Consider the following 18,450-nt stretch of genomic DNA (forward strand, 5'->3'; position numbering starts at 1 on the left):
TTGGCTCCAGTGCCTTTATTAGTAAAGTGCTCAGCCTAGAAGTACATTCTTATATCACTAACATGCAATACTAAAAACAAACAAATGTCTGGCCTATCAATAGCATGAATGAAGACATGACAACAATATTCTCATAGAAAAAAAATACAGTGTGAATTCAAGTATACACACAGAACTTCAAGTAATGCACACGTTTTTTTTTTTTTATATAAACACAAAATACAGTATTTTAAGTTGCAAACTCAGAAGAAAAAAAAACTATTTGTGGCACATTCTTTGACATGATTTCGGAGTTAGCAGAGGACAGCGACTAGTGGTTTCGACTGCGGGTGCATTTTGGGTCATTAAAGTACATTCTACAGGTTTTTGATAAAAGTAATCCAGCTGGAGATGTAGGTCCTGTATGCTGTAGCTGTGTTTATCCGCTTATTTTGTCAAACATTTTCAATTTAAAAACTCCTAAGAGCTGCGGTGCTCCTTTTATCATGAACGTAGCTGGAAACCATCGTAACCTGAAATCCTCTAAGCTTCCCTCACAGTTCATTTACACAGGATTTATGTACAGGATCGGTTTGGAAATACAGAACCCCATTGTGCTGAACTGCTTTTAAGGAATAGTTCGACATTTTGGCAAAGATGCATTTATTTTATAGCCAAGTTAAAAATTGATATCACTATTGATATATATATATTTTTTTTAAATTGACCAGTTGTAGACAGTCAAAATAAGTTGAGAGCACAACATTAATAGTAAATAGTGAATTTGTTAGCAAACAGTTGCTTATTTATACATCCAGCAGCTTTGTAGCAATGGAGCTAAATAATTCTCTGTGATTGTGTTTCTGGTAAATGTAAATGTAATATTTACTCTCTTTTAGTTCTGTTTTTGGTCTCCACCAACTCCTGAGGGAAATATCTGACTCTTTAGCCACTAAAAGCTCTGCTATGTTCACCAACTAGTTGCCACCTGTGTCTGCTGAACTTAGATGTCTACAGGTGTTACGTGCCAGATATATAGTGCAGGGACTTCCTGAATGGTCTGGCACATAACATTTTCTAAAAACGCAATGTGTCAATTCTACACTGTTCTTCGTACAGATTAAACAAACAAGATAAGAGATGGGAATTAGTGAGCTTTAGATATATATTTTTGCAGGCATTTCTTCCTCGACACAGAGCAAAGCAACTGTTTCCCAGTTTCCAGTCTTTATGCTAAACGAAGCTAACCATCTCATGACTATTACTTTATATTTAGCAGGTCAGTGGTATCGTTCTTCTCATGTGACCCCCTGCAAGAAAACAAATAAGCTTCTTTCCCAAGATGTCGAACTGTTTGTTTAAAGTCTGATCTCTAGTCATTCCAGTGACACGGCAGCTGTAATACTCAAGCAACTGTTCACACAATACAAAATTACTGGTAATCTCTATATGCATAGATGACGGTCGGACAAGATAGGAATTCTGATGGACTTTAGCTACCTATGGCGCAGTAGTCAGTGGGTCCCGCTTTTCAGGACAGCAAAACAAAAAGCTCTGTCGCTCAAAAAACAGAGTAGAATGAAGCAATTACACATATCTAAGACGAAAAACTGGTCATCATCTCATCACTGGACCCGCCCAGCACGACATTTCACACCAGGACAACTCCATGCCTCCCCAGTCCGATCCCAAAATCTTTTGTTTTTTAGGAGAGAGCCATCCCTGTAGATTTTCAGGCCAGCATTTGTGCTCTCCGTGTGGGGGGGTCAGACAGTTCTACCAGATGTATCCTCCATCGTCTGCCTCACCCTCCTCCTCTTCCTCCTCTTCTGCCTCCTCCCCATTATCCTCTGCCTCCTTCTCCTCTTCATCTTCCCATCCCACTCCGCTCCCAAAATCTCCAGAATATCCCATCACTTCATCTGGAAAAAGACAAATATATGAGGAACTGTTTTCTATTCCTGTTAAGAGAATTTGTCTCCAAACAGAAAATGATTTTTTTTTTTTTTTTTAACAGTTTGGTTTGATCAATTAGTAAAATGTCAGTCATTCATTGGTTCCAGCTTTTTCAGATGTGCAGTCTTGTCAGCTGTCAATTTTGTTTGGTTTTTGGACTTTTTTTTGATCAGAAAAAGCAAGAACAATAAAGTTGGGATTGAGGGTTTCTGGGGAATTTTCTTTTACAACTTTCTGACATCTTACAGACAAAACAAATAATAATGAGAAATAATAACAAAAAATAATTTGGAGCAGCTATTTCTGATTTTGGAGTTCACACGGGGGTTTAAATGTGTGCAGCAAAAAAATGGTTTACTATTGACTCTTAAAAGCCTTTCAAATGTTTGTCCATTAAAAACCAGTTGAAATAACACTAACTTACTTACTTACTAACAGGTCATTTTATATTTTAAACTGGACTTCAAGGATTTAATTACAAAATGAAAATGACTGTATGGGAGGGAGATTTGTGTGAGAAATATTTGTTTGCTAATTGCCAGCCTCTTACCGCAGTCGGGGTTGCCATGGATTCTGGTGCCCATCATCTCTCCCCCGTGCTGGTCGACGCACCAGCACTCACCTCGGCTCTGGTCGCACTGCACCTTCCTGTAGTAGCCGTCCTCGTCGCAGCTGGGGATGTACATGCCTGCATACACACACGCACGCACGCACGCACACACACACACACACACACACACACACACACACGCAACCTTGAATATTTATAACCACAGCACAACGTTGCTGCTTCATGCTGATGCCTGAGATGAGAGCAGCAAATGAGGATGCCAAGATGCCTTAGTGAACCTGTGATAGCACCATCAGTCAGGACGGAGAGGCAGCTATTTGGCAGAGAATACCACGGAGACGGAGAAAGCATCCCCTGTTTGTCTTCCAAAGCATGCATATGCCGGCTGGATGGGATTTTTATACGGCATGTAGGCACGTGGTGTGTTTCCTTATGCAGCGAGAGTGCCATGTAAAAATGTAGTGACAGCCTCTGTGACAGAGCTCCACTGTCTCGGCCTCCCTCAGGACACTCTTGTCAAGCCCGAGGCGGAGTTCTCTAACAAGCACCATCCTCCCCACCCACCCCACCCCTGTAAAAAAAAAAACAACAACAAAAAAAAACAAGAGAAAAACACAAGAAGTCAGACGAGTGGGCTTCAGGGATGGAAGAACAGATCTCCGGGTTTGGAGCTGCAGACAGAGAAGCAGCTGTGTGTTATGTGCAGCATGCTGGGTAGCGTTGGGGTGTCTCGCGGAGCCAAACGGCTGTGTTAGCCTTGCTCTTTCCCAAAGCCAGGGCTGGCCCTTAATTCCCTCCCCCCCTCCCCCGCTCCCCACCAGCCTGATTAGGGCCTAATCCTAGCCGTGTGCTTGTGATCTATTTAATGAGCCTCCTCCAGCTTCTCGCCTGCTGCTTCAGGTGTTTTGTTGCGTAAGTTCACCAAGAGACCCAGAGCGAGCGTGAAGGCACACACATGGCAGCTCGATGGTGCAGTTCATGACTAAATGTAAAGCTTTGAAAGCACCTGAGGTGAATGAGTGGTTAGTTCCTGTCCAAAAGGTGCCTCTATTCAAGTTTAGTATTTTTTTTTTTTTTTTAAATCTCCAAAAATATCTTGAACTTCAGTGTTGTTATGAAAAAGGTATTTACCAGGCTTCTTCTTGGCAACCTCCTGCACTTGGATCCTCTCCAGCTCAGCGAGGCACGGCGGCTCTGTGAGGATCAAACAAAAGAAGTGATGACCGACAATCCTCAAAACTTATCTCAATCAATGCTCTTCATGATTATATTTTTGTAATCATGCCATCGATTTGTTTAAGAAGTCTTATATTTCATTCCCCGGGGCATGATCGATTGGGGAGAGCTCAGGTGAAAGAGCATATGGATATGCAGTCGGGAGGTGACAGCGAAACGAGGTGCAGACAGAAATAGAAACAAAGCAGAGAAAGACACTTTGTATTGACCTGTAAGGTAATAAAACTTCCACAGTATTTGTGGATCCTCACAGAAATATTCCTCTGTCTTTCCTATCGTGTGTTGTGTTTGCACAAAACTGGATGAATTCACAAGGCATTATGAGTTTACAAGTGAAAAAAGCCTCTTAAAATGACAATTTGTATCTATTTCGATAAATGTGGTGTGATGTACAAAACATTACTTGATGGCTCCCTGTGCAGTAGCTTCTAAATATCAACATCGAGGGTACAAAAATTGATTAGGGAGTGAGTGTAATCTATTGCATGCAGATTAAGTGCTGATCAATGGGACAATCAGCGTGCAAATGAGATTACTTCCAGAAATATCCTGTGTTTATCTAGCAAGGGTCAAATGGTTAAGACGTGCACAGCTGAAATGTGAGATAGCATCCATGGAGGCAGTCGATCATTTCATATGTTACGACATAAAATTTTGTAAAACACATAAAATATCAAGGAACACGGCTTCACACTTAAGCTCCAAATGAATTTCCGAGCACACCAGGTATTTTTAGATATATTTTTCTCTCTGAACCCTTCTGACAGGGTCACCGTGCAACACTGGTAATCAACCTCTGCGCAGCAAAATGAAACTTTTGTTCCTCAGAAAGAGGACTAGTTTCTAAGCCTAAGTTCATTGCAAAAATGATCGTCAAGACAGGCCTTAAATGACATTTCAGTATTCAACACTTGCAGCACTAACATGTGAGTGCTTAGTGAAAAGCCTATGAAGTACTAGTATAGAAAGTACACACCGGGTATCACCATTTAGGATATAAACTACGACAGCTATAAAGACATCAAACAAAACAGTTGTGACAGCTGCACAAATCAATTCATGGCTTCCTCCCCAGAGATAAGTAACATAGATACGCAGACTTGTCCTGCATCCCAGGAAAGGACATAGAATAAGTGTTGTCAAATGCTCTAAAGGAAGGGAAAGTTGTTCAGCCTGAAAGTTGTGGGTTCCTGTCACAACAGTGAAAGACGTTGTCGAGCTGCAGAAGGAAGCCTTCTAGGGCTCGGTAAGCCCGGAGGAGCTGTAAATCAGGTGAAGACTGAATTTTCTGTGCTCGTTTTCTGTACTCAGTTGCGGGCAGATTTCAGGGAGGCCATAAAGAAGGACTTTCGATTGCCCAGAGAGTGATTCTCAAATAAAAGAGGCCCGGTCCAGATTGAAAGGATGAGAGCAGCTGATCCAGCTGGGAATATTGTTAGAGCTGTATCTAATGATGAATAAATGGAATTCATGTGAATTCAATTCAATATGAGTTTGTACAAAGTGCAAAAGTCTTTAGAGGAGCCAGCGCTTTAAAGATGTAGATTAGGCTAATTAACACAACGTCTCTCATTTGTACGTCATTTCTCTGTTACTTGTTTAACCCGCAAATAGAAATGTATAAATGATAGTTTGTGGCTTTAGGAGGAGTTAAATCTAACTATTTCTCAGTTTTAAATACTGCTTGGCGTATTTTTAAACTTTGAACAGAGCCGAGGTGTTTTTTTCCCCCCTTTATGCCGAGCTAACTGCCTCCTGACTTATAGCCGTATACTGTGTACACAAGTAGTTCCCCAAATGTTCCATTGTGTAGCCATATTTCAGTGTTTAGAGGCCACCGACTGGAGCGCTTCTGGTAGTAATTTGATTTTCTGTAGTTTTTACAGATGCTCTTTTGTTTACCCCACTTCAAAGCAATCATAGCCACTGTGCTTTCCCTCTGAGTGCTGAGAAGCAGGTGGAATATATTGATGTCAATGCAAATCGTGCGTTTCCCTCTGACATAACCTTGCTTTTATTTCACCCATTTACAGATCTGACTCAAAAATAGACTCGGCCTGTCTTCTCTGGAAATCCCTTCACTCACTTTCCCTCCAGAAGCAGAGGCACCACTCCGCCGTGGAGACCTTCCCATCCTTGTAGCTGTCGCAGGAGTTGAAGAAGGGTCGGATGCAGACCTCGTACTTGTCCAGGTTGATGGCAGCCAGCTCAGCTTGGTCCAGATACAGATCACTGTTGGTGTCCAGCTTTGAGAACATCCAGCCGATGGAGTCCTTGCAGCTGGCCACCAGGCTCTTGTCCAGCACTGTCAGTAACAACAACAGCATAGCACTTTAGTTTCTCTCTGTTTACACTACAGGTCATTGCATAGATAATTGAGCTGTGAGTTTGGAAGCTGTAGAGAATCAAACTGCTTTGTGAGTTTCCAACCTGAAGCGGTGCCAGCTCCAGGCTTGCCAGAGTTATTCTGCTTTGCGTTTCCATGAAGGAGTTGGAACCAGTCTCTGAGGCGGTCACCCAGGTCTGCCAGGTCTTGGCCGGTGCAGCTCTCTGAGGTAGCAAAAAAAAAAGAAAAAAAGGGAATCCCTCCATTCAAAACGCTGGCAGATGCTAGACAGCAACCTGACTCACATTCCCAAGGCAGGCGCGGATTCAGTACTGCTTTACGCTGCGTTCCATTCAGTTCACTGTACGTCAGTAAGAGCACAGGTTTCCCTCACGGCGAAGCTGTTGATACGTACTGCTGTTATTTAATGTGCACGACGTGCTAATCCCAAACAACTCTGCTATATTTTGCAATTAACTCTGCGGCATAAAATTGCTGATCTCCAATAGAAATTCACTTTCAGTTTGCAGATGAAAAACAGGAGTAACATTTCATCTGTTTGATCTATTGGCATTTCCACGTGCCCGAGAGCCTGGGACAATCAATACTGTTTGGCTGCAATGGTAGATAGTGTACACTCTAAATAATTAATTACTACATGATTGAAGGAGCAGTTTAACCACATGGGGGATATTTGGCTAACAGTAATTTCTGAAATTGGTGAGTATTGATCCCAAATGTTGAGCAAGCATTGGGTTGATCGGTTCTGGGAGAAAATTAAGAGTCCTACCCTGCAGACAGAACGCCGCATGTGGCCACCAGAGCTTCGTAACTTTCTTTTATTTTTATTTTTTTTAAGCTTGATTCATGCATTTTAATTTTTCACATCTCTCTACCTGCACCGTATGCATGGAGGAGGTGAGAAGAGCGACTTGCCACGTTTTGTGTCGATGTTTGTGATGGTGACGGAGGCCGTGGCACAGGGGCAAAATCCAGCACACATGATGTTCAGTTCTTTGCCTGCGAGGCAAGCCTGCTGCTCCAACTTACACTGTAAGAAGAGAAAGAGAAAGAGAAAGAGAGAGAGAGAGGCACAGATGCAGTTAAAATATTTATGGGGCTGACCGCAGGAAAAAGAGATTGCTCATTCAGATGAGACACTGCACTTAGAGAAAGGCAGCAAGAATGAGCTGTCATTTTCCACTGTCATCTCATGCAAGGTCAAAATTTAAAAAAATGAATCAATAAAGAAACCTGGCGGTGGTCGGTCTACAGTGATGCCGCTCAGAAACAGTGTCAGTCATTAATCATACGGCCACATTGAGCCTTTGCACTCGTCCTCCCGCGAGCAGTGATGAACTGTGCTGCCCTGATGCACCCACGTATATGTCAGTGCAGCAGGAAACAGCACTTGACTGGACTCCTCTCATTATTTAAAGCGATGACACGGCCACTTTCCATTTCGTTTCAGGGTTATTATGGTGCCAGAATTCAGGAATAAAGCACAAGTTAAAAAAAATAAATAAATAAGTAAAAAGAGAGAGAGAGAGAAATATCAAGGTAAAAAGTGCAGTGAGTGCTTTCAAAGAGAGATGCTGGTGCAGAATATTTTTCTCTCACCTCAGAAGCGTAGTTGTGTCCATCAGAGCCACATACAGGTGAGGAGGCAACCACAGGACATGGCTTGCAGGTGCCTTCATGAGCCTCCAGCTGCCCTGACTGTTTGACTCTGAACATAAGAGGGAAAATAATACAAAGTTGAAATGCCTGCAGGGTTCATCGGGGTAAATTTGTTTTATTATCCCAGATTTATCTGATATGTATTTCTGAGATACTGCTCCAATACAACAAGTGAATGACATTTTTTGTTAATGATGTCCACAGCTTTAAAAAAATAAAAAAAAAATAAATTAGTCAGCCATACTTGCAAGTGTCCGCATGCTAACGTTTGAAAATTAGCAGTAAACACAAAGTACACATGTAGCTAATGTGAATGCCATTAGTTTGGCCGCTATTAAGGCCTAAATCAGCTGTAAGCCACCGCCAAAGTGATTTCAGTGGAGCCTGAATATCTTTACAGAATTTAATCCATCAACCAGGCGTTGTTGAGATGTTTTACAACAAGTTAACTCAAAATACAGCTGACCCGGTGGTAATATCATTAGTTCTGGAGGTATGTATGATAAATCAAAGTATTTGACCTGATGTTAGGTCGAAGAAAAAAAGAGAACGTGTGTACTGTACTGACTTTTAGGGCAATCTAGTTGTTATATTTCAAAACCACGTGATTTTACCCTATCGTTGCTCTTGAGGAAAATAGATCCGCTTGGAATATGAATTTAATTCTGATCCATTGAGTAAACGTTGAGCTTTTTCAACAAAAACAAAGGAAATCACTTCGTCTGCGGGGTCTGAAATGAGTTTTTAGTTGGTTATCTGAAAGGATGCACGGCCAACTTTTGTCACATTAGCTCTTGTTCAAGTTTGAATGCATTTATTTTACATTATTTTGGACAAAGGATCTTCAAAAAAAATGTAATGTGTAATGTAACATTGTGTGCGAGTGGCAGTGGAAGCCTCAGGTGCAGATATATTAGATCCCGCATAAATGAAACCAAACTTATCTGCCCGGCCAGAGATAAGGGAGAAAAAAATATGTTTTGTAATTTGGTTGAACTCCCCCTTTTATACTTTACCAGCTTGCTGAGGTCAAAACACAAGAGTTACAAATCTTATCCAACAAGCTGTTTTTATTACAGCTCGGTCTCATTAAATATATCCCGCAAACTATCAAACAAACCAGGCCATTTTTGATTATTAACCGCCACAAAGTCATAACGTGCCTGTTAATATTTGGATGCACTGCTCGTAAAATTCCCCTTGCTTGCTTTCCTCTCACACGTTGATTAACTTCATGTTCAGTGAGCACAAGCATCCGGCTCTGCCGTTCGGCTACTTAATGATGCTAGGATGGTTTAGTGTGGTTGCGTTCGTGCTTATTACCCATTATTCGACACAGTCTCTCTCATCTCTGGAGTGACTCTGTAAATGAAGCACTTTATTGAAAAAGATAAATGCCTGTCGCTGCAGATAGACTTTGCAGGTAGTAATAATTCACTCCATTAATTCTTTTCTGCCTGCAACCCTGCTCATTTGTTTTTCAGTCAAAGTGGAATGAACGGTTGAGCGAACCGATAAATGCTTTTCACCGAGCTTTACAACAGAAAACTAAAAGATCTTCGGGAGGAGAGGGGCATCTTAAATCTGCACACGAACCCCAGTGGTACATGATTAAATGCACAAAATGTGAAATGTTTTAATTTTTATTGCACTTTAGCTGTGATGGTTTTAACATCAGCTCCTTCCTCCTCTGCTTCTACTTCCACTGATTAATGTTCTATGTTTTCGAAAATTGCCCTTTTATCAACAGGGAAAGTTCTTGAAGTAATGCTGCACAGTCAAGCACACAGTATACTCAGCGTTCAAGTGGTTCAAGACGCAAGAACACTGTTGCTCAGTGACTCACAACAAAACAAGATTTTTGTTTCCTTCTACTTTGTGTTTTCTGCATGTCGGTGTTGTGGCAGTCAAAAAGGATTGAAAATAAAAACTTTGAAAAGTAACTGCGGTGGAATCGAGAACTTTCCTCTTCTTATTCATCCCCTCACCCACTCACCTGCTGCCCACGATTTAGTCATTTAAAGCAAGACTGTGTTGAACTTACAAGCATTAAAACAGACTTAATTTTCCATACTGAGGGGACATGCTGCTTTACTTGATCTGGTAGCCTTTTAGCAAAATTTTCAGAATTCTGTTTGCTAACTACACGACTTTTCTCTACTTTTGCTGCGTAATGTTCCCATTTCCCATCATCCCGCTGTCATAAACTGTCTCACTTTGAGTTAATTTCAGAATCAGCCTGGCAGATTGTGCATGCAGGCTTAGGGTAAGACTTCCTCATGTCCAGTGCATCTGAAATCCTGATTTTAGACGCATCCTGCAGACACGTAGCAACATTAGCTATTATTTGGAGTTGTGCTTCTGGCCACCCGATTAAATATCAAACCAACATTCACTATTGTTTTATCTCTGTTTTTGGTCTTTAAGGGAAAAGCTTTTTAGGTGCTAAATGCTCCACTGTGTTCACCAGCTGGGCAGATATCACATTTAACAGAGCTGGGTTTTTTTGCAGTAAACAGCTGCTCACATCTGTGAGCGACACTCTGGCATGACAACAGAGTGACAAAGAACCAAAAACAGTGAAACAATTAGCTGAAAGACCCCAAATCACTCAGTAGAGCTCAGAAGAGTTTATCACACGTGTTACACACCCGACATTTGATCTACTGTATACGGTATATAAGAATATTGATGCAGCAGTTTTTCATGTATGTTATATTTTTGTGACAGTTTGTGGACATGTTCATGTTTAAGCTGCATCAGTTATATTTGTGTTAGTAGTCGATTTAACTAACAATGATGATGATTTGGAGCCATCTTGGCATCGGTTTGTTATCACTTGCAGCTCTTGTTGCCAAGTGGGAAATACAGCTGGTGGAAATTTTCCACATGTCAACCAGAAGCCTGACTTGAATGTTTTTTTTTTCCCCTTTTTCAGCTGCTTATATTTCACGTCTTTACAATATAACGTGGATACAGTGGAAGCCTTGATGTGCCAAAACACTGTTTAGGTTTGGTCAGATTTTAAAAACAATATATACGTGAATGCATAAACACAGAATGCACAGAGCTTTCATTACTACGTCATATATGTGCACAAGCTGATCCAAGAATAAGAATGTCTGTATAGCCTACATATATGTATGAGTTCATAAAACGATGATCCATGCAGTTTTAAGTAATTAAACTAAGTAATAGGGGCTTCATCATCAATTAAAGTTGAGCCAGGTTAGCTCTTGATACATCATGTATTAGTTAGGCATTAATTATTTATAAGGTATGTACCGTTAACATTAAGTGTTATCCACGAAGTTAGCATCTCTTACTTCTATGTACGATAGAAGAATGGCTGTTTTAAGTGTAGCCATGTATATATGGACGATTGTGTATCTTATGAGCAACTACAGACCTGATTTTGAAATCACAACAGAATAATCAATATTGAATTTTAGATACAATGGAATTTAAAGCATATAAATCTGTTTACTTTGAAAGTCAGAATTTATGTGGTCTTTATTCCGATCTTTTATTATTTTAAGAGTCAGTTTTGAGCTGAGCAGTTTGGAAAACCTCAATTCACTTGAACACATTCAGAAAAAAAAGAAATGATCTTCAAGACCTGATGTTCAAGATCTATATTCATAATACTGTAATTCACTAAGCTCATTTCAGATATAGAAATTGTAGTGAGGTAAACTGCCAGGTGATATTTAAATTTTCACCATGAAGGTTTTGGTTGTTCATCAGATTGAGATCTTTAGGGTCCTTATTTGCCTCGAAATGCATTTTCTAAGTAGTCACTGCACAGTGCAGAGTTCCAGCTGCACTCTCTGACCATGTTACTGACTTTAATCAATAGCTCTCTAACCAGACATTTTACAGCTTTTAATTGGCACATGGCTGTTGAATGCCACAAAAATCTTCTAAACATCTGTAATACCTTTTCCCAACACCAAACAACTCTCCGTCTGATTTCAGAGCTGCAATTCCTCTACCTTTGCTCCAGTTTCTTGCGATTGACACACATGGCCCTCTGGTAGCCCTGAGCGACGCACACCTTATGGCGGCTGCACTTCACATTCTGGCATGGGTCCTTGGTGGTGTCCACGGCTGCGAACACAAAACAACAACACTGAAAATCAAGCGGTGTCAATCACACCCGAGGTGTTTCAGTTTAATAGTTTCTACATTTTTTTTTTTGTTACCTCCAGCAGATAAATACAAAATTACAGCTGTTTTTTTTATTTCTTTTTTTGACAAGGAGCATGTGTTTAACAGCCAGTGTGCTCCAAAACAAAGGAAAGCTGCTATTTACTGTGATGTACCTTTTAAATTTACCTTCCATTCTCATAAAATTTTTTACACAGACGTATGCAATAAAAATCATGAAATGCACAATGAAAAATATTCCAGCAGTGTGCACAAATGAGTCCATTGATTTTATAGTCAGCACCGCTGAAAACATGGACGCCTTGCTGTCATTAGTGAGGCAGCCCATCGTCAATAGTACTGCCTGCAGTCTCCAACGGCTGTCTCTGATTGCAAGAAAACCTGACAGCACTGATTGAGCATCTCTTTCTCTCGGCTTGTCACATCTCACTTCCCCCATGTCAACTTATCACTGCCTCTCCCCAGCTCGCCTTTTCTCCCTCTCTCCCAGAAACACACACTCCATCTTTGTCTCCCACGTTGCTGTCGCCCTCCCTCCCTCCCTCCCTCCCTCCCTGGCTCCCCTGCAACTCTCGCTATCTTCAGAGAGTTGAATGGTTCAATGCCAGTCTCTTTTTGCACTGATAGACTGAGATGAAAATAGCACTGTGTCCTCCACCTTCCCCGGCCAATGGTCAATGCCATCCGAAAGTAGATGTCACACCGTCCCAGTCCATTTTCCGCCTTGCCGGAGAGGCCTCGCAAAAACTCGGAGGCTCGGATAAATTTAAGAGTGAGTGACAAGCGGCAGTCGCGGGGAGAAATTTAAGCTGTGAAGTCCTGAGTCAGCTTTGAGCAGCTGCTTTGTAGTCAACACGGTAAACAGACGAGGTGGGTTCCAGCCAGATCCCTGCAAATCTGGAGACTAGGTGATACATTGATGCTACAGGAGGCAGGTATGAGGGAGCAGTGGACTTTTAGGGAATCAGTGAACAACATGACAACTGTGAGGGAAGCCAGAGATACTGTGTGCCTGTGGAAAGACCATGTATGAATCCCAGTTGGTGACTGGATTTCATAAAGAGCCAAACTTTGGCAGCACTTTTGAGCTTGTGCTCTACTGCATGGCATTCAACAGTGTTTTATTTACTATGGAGGATATATGGTTAATCCATTTGGCTTGACTATCTGTTAGGACAGCAGGGCATCTTTTAGACCCACTCAGACAACAATTTGAGATGCTCCCTCCCGCCCAGATTAGTGGTCACCACTAGTTGTTGTCACATACTGTATAAATATGATCTGGTATATTTCTAAACACTTACTAATATTAAGATTATTTGGCACAATTACGTCATTAGAGTTAGGATATCAGAAAATCACACAATGCATCTTCACAGAACTACAGATTAAATAAATCCTCTGCTGTAAAATCACTTTCAAGAACAGAGGTTCATAAAACAGATGCGAACCTCAAAGCAGAGCTGGACCTCAGCTGTATTATCATATCAAAGTAACTAGTAAATAGTCACAAAGAAAAGAAATTAGCATCAGTGAGGTGGGAATGGTATTATTTTTGCTGTCTATCTTGATTCAATTACAAACCCATTTATCTTAATTGTGTTTCTTACTGGGGAGAACAGTCATAAAAACACAAGATTTGGCATCTAGCCTCAAAGACAGATAGCTAGACTCTGGCAGTGCTGATAGCTCATAAACCTTCTGTCAAGATTTTGTGACCACTTGACTTTTATTCACTTTGTCCAACAGGTATTCTGCTTCTTCATGATTTAACCCCGGAGGCTGAGTAATAGATTTTACAGCTGATGGTACATTTGTCTCCTAGTTTCATTTTGATTTAAGACATAAAACCTCAAAGAAAATCACTTCAAACTGTCACCATACACATTATTTGGACAATATCATCTCAATAAAGAAAGTAAAGTTGTCTAATATTTGCCTTGATGTATCACATTAGCTCATCACTCAGATTTTCCTCGGGCTTTCTTCTGTTTTATCTTACACAGACTGTCACTATATATTCCGTTGGTATCAGAATATGAGGTTTAACATTTCGTTTTGTTCGCACAGGTTCCAGTCATGGACCATAAACTTTCATGAAAGCAGACAACCGAACTCTGTGGGTTGTTGTAGTGATATACCTTTAACAATTCCCACGATCAAGTGTGGGGTTTTATGGGGGTTTTTTTTGGGGGGGGGGCTCTGAGTAGTCACTGTACCTGCCATCCACTCGCACTGCTATGGCCTGTGCAGTGAGCTGTGCACTGCAGCGGCTGAATGCACAGTATGAAGAGGACCCAAATGAAACTAGAAAGCTCTCAGTGAACAAACCCCCACCAAGGCTCTCGAATCCTCTTCATATTTATTTATTTTTTATACAAAAACATTTTTAATCTGTTTCTGAACCTTGATTTGTGATAGACAATCATGCATCATAGCTGGATTGTTTTTCGCAGAATACCTAATTCCTGTCTGGGACTTTTAAGGCTTTGTACAGACTCATGACCACCTGAGTTATGGCATTTTACATTCTTAATATTGCTATACACCACCTGCAGATTAAATGTAATCAAATTTTCTGGATCACTCAGACTTGACAGGCTAACTTGTCATATACATCAAATTTACTCGTAGTTAAAACAATTTGTGCCAAATCGGCCATGCATGGGCCACAAAAAAGACAAACAAACAACTGTTTTCAGGCTCATCCAAACAAGATGTTTGCCACAATTTAGTAAAGAGTGGAAGAAAAATTACAGAGAGGATGGTGTGTGGGGGTAAAATGATGGAAAGCCTTCTTAAATCGAAAAAATACTTTGATCAACAGAAACGAGCTGTAAACATGTACATATTATGAGCACATTATTAAAGCATGTCAGCACATAGTTGCTCAATTAAACATCCAGCAGACACAGAGCAACATTAGCACGTTTACAGTTGTTTTGATGTACTTGTTTTCTAGCTCCGTTTTGGTCACTGCTAATGAGAGCCGATAGACGCAAGCAAAAACTGTGAAGTTACAGGCAAGAAAACCAAAACAATGACCTGAAAAATGTTAAAATGCTTCACATACTGACAGAGGAGTGGAGGTGAAAATCCATCACTATGACGAATGACCCTTTTCACATTACACATAGTCATTTGATCCATTGATACTATAAAAATGTTGATTCCAGCAGCTTTAGGGTGGCAGGTGGATTCGTCTTAAACAAAGGAATCCAGGAAACAAAAGAATTTTGCTCTCAGTACTCTTTCACATATTTGTGTAGGTGGTGGCACATGCAAAACATTTCCGGTGAAAACACAATAATGAAATTTCTCCCAGAGGGTTTGCCTTGAGCACTGTGTGACCGAATAACTGTGAAACATATTGAGGTCACAAAAGATATTTATAAATGTGTTAGCGTTATCGAATGTGCATCGAGAACAAAGAAAATACTCGCTTCGCATAATTACGTTAACTGATCTGCAGCAGGACCTTACTCTAAATCTGATGATTTTTTAATAGTGCCACACATCATTGCATTTGTGTATGTTCCCATGGAAACACAGCTGGGTGTTTTCAGTACAGTTTCTCATGGTGATGTGCAGCGCTCTCCTCCGCGCTCCAATGTTCAGTGTTTTCTGTGCACTTTCAAATCTGCCTCCAAGGAGCAGGTTAAAATCCCTCACACATCCCTCATACAGTATTCCTTTACAACTCCTACATACCAAAAATGAAATTCAGACACAGGATTTAATTTGCATTAAAGATCAAGTATGTTTTGCACCTCTCCCACTCTCCTCGGTCTTGTTTACATTGTGGGCCATTGAGAATTCAGTGCAGCGCCAGGATGTGTCAGGGCCATTATGGGTTTTAAATCCTTCTGTAATCATGTCAACAAAAATGACGTAAATGCACTGAGCCTGCGTCCAATCTCTCCGAGGTTATCATTATTACCTTGTGATCAAAAACACAGCAGAGCACAGCTGCTTTCTCATCCTGGATCAGCTCTCCTGCTGTTGTCTGTGCTCACATATCAGTTCCCGGACAAACCTGCCTTGAAGTTCGACCATCAATCAAAACCTTTCATCATCGATTTGTTTAACATTTAATGTATCTTAGTGGATGTGGACAAAAACAAAAACTCTGCAGAAGGCTACTGACCTGTGATAACAAAAAAAAAAAAAGAAGAGCTGCAGCAACTGGACACCTGAAAGCAGGAGCGAGATGGGCCCACTTGACTGGATTTTCATTTACTGTCATCTTAGAAGACTCTTTTAAGCTTTTCGATTTAATTGGTGGTTGCTGAGTTAAAGCAGTCTGCAGCTGTTATTCAAGTCCAATGGCTCTGTCAAGTAATTTACTTATAATTAACAGAAGATGCAACTCACAAGTTCCCCTCTGATTTTTTTTTATTTTTATTTTTTTTAATAACACATTATATCTGAATAATTCCCTGAGGTTGTGCATATACTTTGTTATTTTTAATCCAATTAGTAAATTATTTCTCTCTCGGCACAAAAGAAGTATAATTGTACAGCACAAATAAAAGGATGTCAAGGTCAAACGTGGCAGCTCGGACTCGGAGCATTGGGCACCTTATTGTTTTGAAATGGCCCTCGAAACACAGAGCAGAGTGTGTAGAGCTGATGTCTCAATCAGCTCACCTAAAAAGGCACCGGAGGTGTCTGAAGTCTCCCGTTAGGTCTTTTGTTCTTTCCGGGGCTTGTGGGTACAACTTGGTGGAGTTTCTCGCTGTCTTGTTGAATTTGTGATGAAGAGGGCTCTGATCAATTAAGTCTGCAGAATTAGTCCCAGAGGGAGTCGCGATGGGGGTGAAATCAATGGTATTCAAATGAACGTCGCCCACACTAAAGCAAGGGAGGCATTTTCTTGAGATTACATTAGTTGCTCCCCTTGTTGTTTTAACAGATGACTGGAAGAACGTCTCAAGGCTGCTTCTTCTCACATCTCCCTCCTTTGAGGTAGTGTGGGTGTGGCATTACACGCGACCTCCCACACTCTCCATGCAGCGGGAACACGCTGCTAAGGGCCTGCTAATTGGATACGGTATGTACGGATAACACACGTATAGCCTGACTTGTGCAATGATTCATACTGCACTTTATTACCACGACCTTTCAAGGCCTTTTTTTTTGCCCACAGCTGCGTACGGAGATGAGAGTGATTACTCTGTTGAAATAACTGCAGGAGAAACTTAACTGCAGCTAAACCAGATGCACTGCGGGATAACCTTGAAATCTGCCAACACAGCTCAGGTGCGACATGACATACCAGTGGTCAACTCTGATGCTGAACAATTTCCCTCAGTCAATCAGAAAACGGAAAAATGGTTGTAGTCTTTCACTTTCTGTTGAACCTATTTAGTTGATTTCTTGGGAAACAATTGATAAAATATCTTTTTATGGAGCATTGCTTGCATTTTTGATTATCAAAGTCACCTATCATTATTCTGCAAGTCGTGGTGTGAAGTAATTCATCCCTACAGTAAAAATTGATTTAAAAACTGCAGTTTTAAATTGAGGTAATAGAATAATTGTGTACTTGTGTGGTTGTATTTCATCCCATGTCCTTAAAATTAAATTTTTCTTTGACCAAACCCAAGTAATCTAGACATTGTCCCCAGACAGACACACTACTGTAGAAATTTTCAAATGTTTGGATGGATCAAAACCATTTAAATTTTTTCATGATTTGGGCAAGAGGACAAATTCAGATGTCAAATTTGGAGGACAATGAAATGTTAGCAGAGGTATTCACTCAAATATTTTGTATCATTTTTTATTTATGTTGGATATTTAACTAAAATATTGTAGTACTGATCTCCATGTTCACATTCCTCCTCCATGGCGAATTTTCCATAAGTGAGGTTTTTTTTTTCCCAGCTACACACCCCAAGAGGTGAAAAAAAAAAAAAAAAAGGAATGGAGCCTGGCGGGACTTCTGAGTTGAGCCCTCAGCAACAAAAGCAATTACAGCAGGCTTTTCAAACTAATGGATCTGACTGAAGGCTCGGCCTCTCCTTCCCTGCATCACAACTGCGTTCTCACCCTCCACATGCTCCGACACCTCAGACCGACGCTCACCGTGAGCTGGATGACTTCAAAGAACTGCCGCAATTAACAGAAGTTTGATAATGAGTGGCGCGCCATTTCATTTCTTAGCGCTGATGGCGAACGGCTCTTTTAATTCCCTAGGTTTAAATCTTTCAGTATAAAATACTGAACTGTGGAAGTCTTTGCAGACCATCATTACATGTTGACAGAAAATCTTTGCTGATCAAATGAAATCAGATTCTCTTACTTACTTTCATCAGAACCAATGTTCTCCTCCGTGTTTTTGATGTAGTCATCCTGGAAAGAAAATATATTTGCATTAATGGATTTAATAACTCATTCAATGCAACACAAAGGGGGGAGTTTGCTCTACCACTCGAGCTTGATTATAATTCAGATGATATATAAATAGACAGGGACGATAAGAGAAATGTAATGTGATTCATGCCGTGAATGACGCTTTCATTCAAAT

The 18,450-nt window shown here is 40.7% G+C and overlaps 1 protein-coding gene across 2 annotated transcripts in view; it reads right to left on the minus strand.

The window, feature by feature from the left end:
- LOC138617132 (testican-2-like) overlaps positions 1-18,450 on the minus strand; it is a 38,080-nt gene continuing 19,630 nt past the window's right edge. For both annotated transcript variants that reach the window (XM_069691886.1, XM_069691887.1), the window contains 9 exons: positions 18,230-18,275; positions 11,744-11,858; positions 7,689-7,797; positions 7,005-7,119; positions 6,173-6,292; positions 5,829-6,047; positions 3,638-3,700; positions 2,486-2,623; positions 1-1,901 (listed from right to left, as the gene is read on the minus strand). In XM_069691886.1, the coding sequence (XP_069547987.1) occupies positions 1,756-1,901; positions 2,486-2,623; positions 3,638-3,700; positions 5,829-6,047; positions 6,173-6,292; positions 7,005-7,119; positions 7,689-7,797; positions 11,744-11,858; positions 18,230-18,275 (1,071 nt within the window). In that variant the 3' untranslated portion in view covers positions 1-1,755. The remainder of the gene's footprint in view (positions 1,902-2,485; positions 2,624-3,637; positions 3,701-5,828; positions 6,048-6,172; positions 6,293-7,004; positions 7,120-7,688; positions 7,798-11,743; positions 11,859-18,229; positions 18,276-18,450) is intronic.

Source organism: Brachyistius frenatus, unplaced genomic scaffold (genome assembly GCF_029030835.1).
Source record: "Brachyistius frenatus isolate BFR_SWC_R1_liver_20210118 unplaced genomic scaffold, ASM2903083v1 Contig_11, whole genome shotgun sequence".
NCBI classification, from domain to species: Eukaryota; Metazoa; Chordata; class Actinopteri; family Embiotocidae; genus Brachyistius; species Brachyistius frenatus.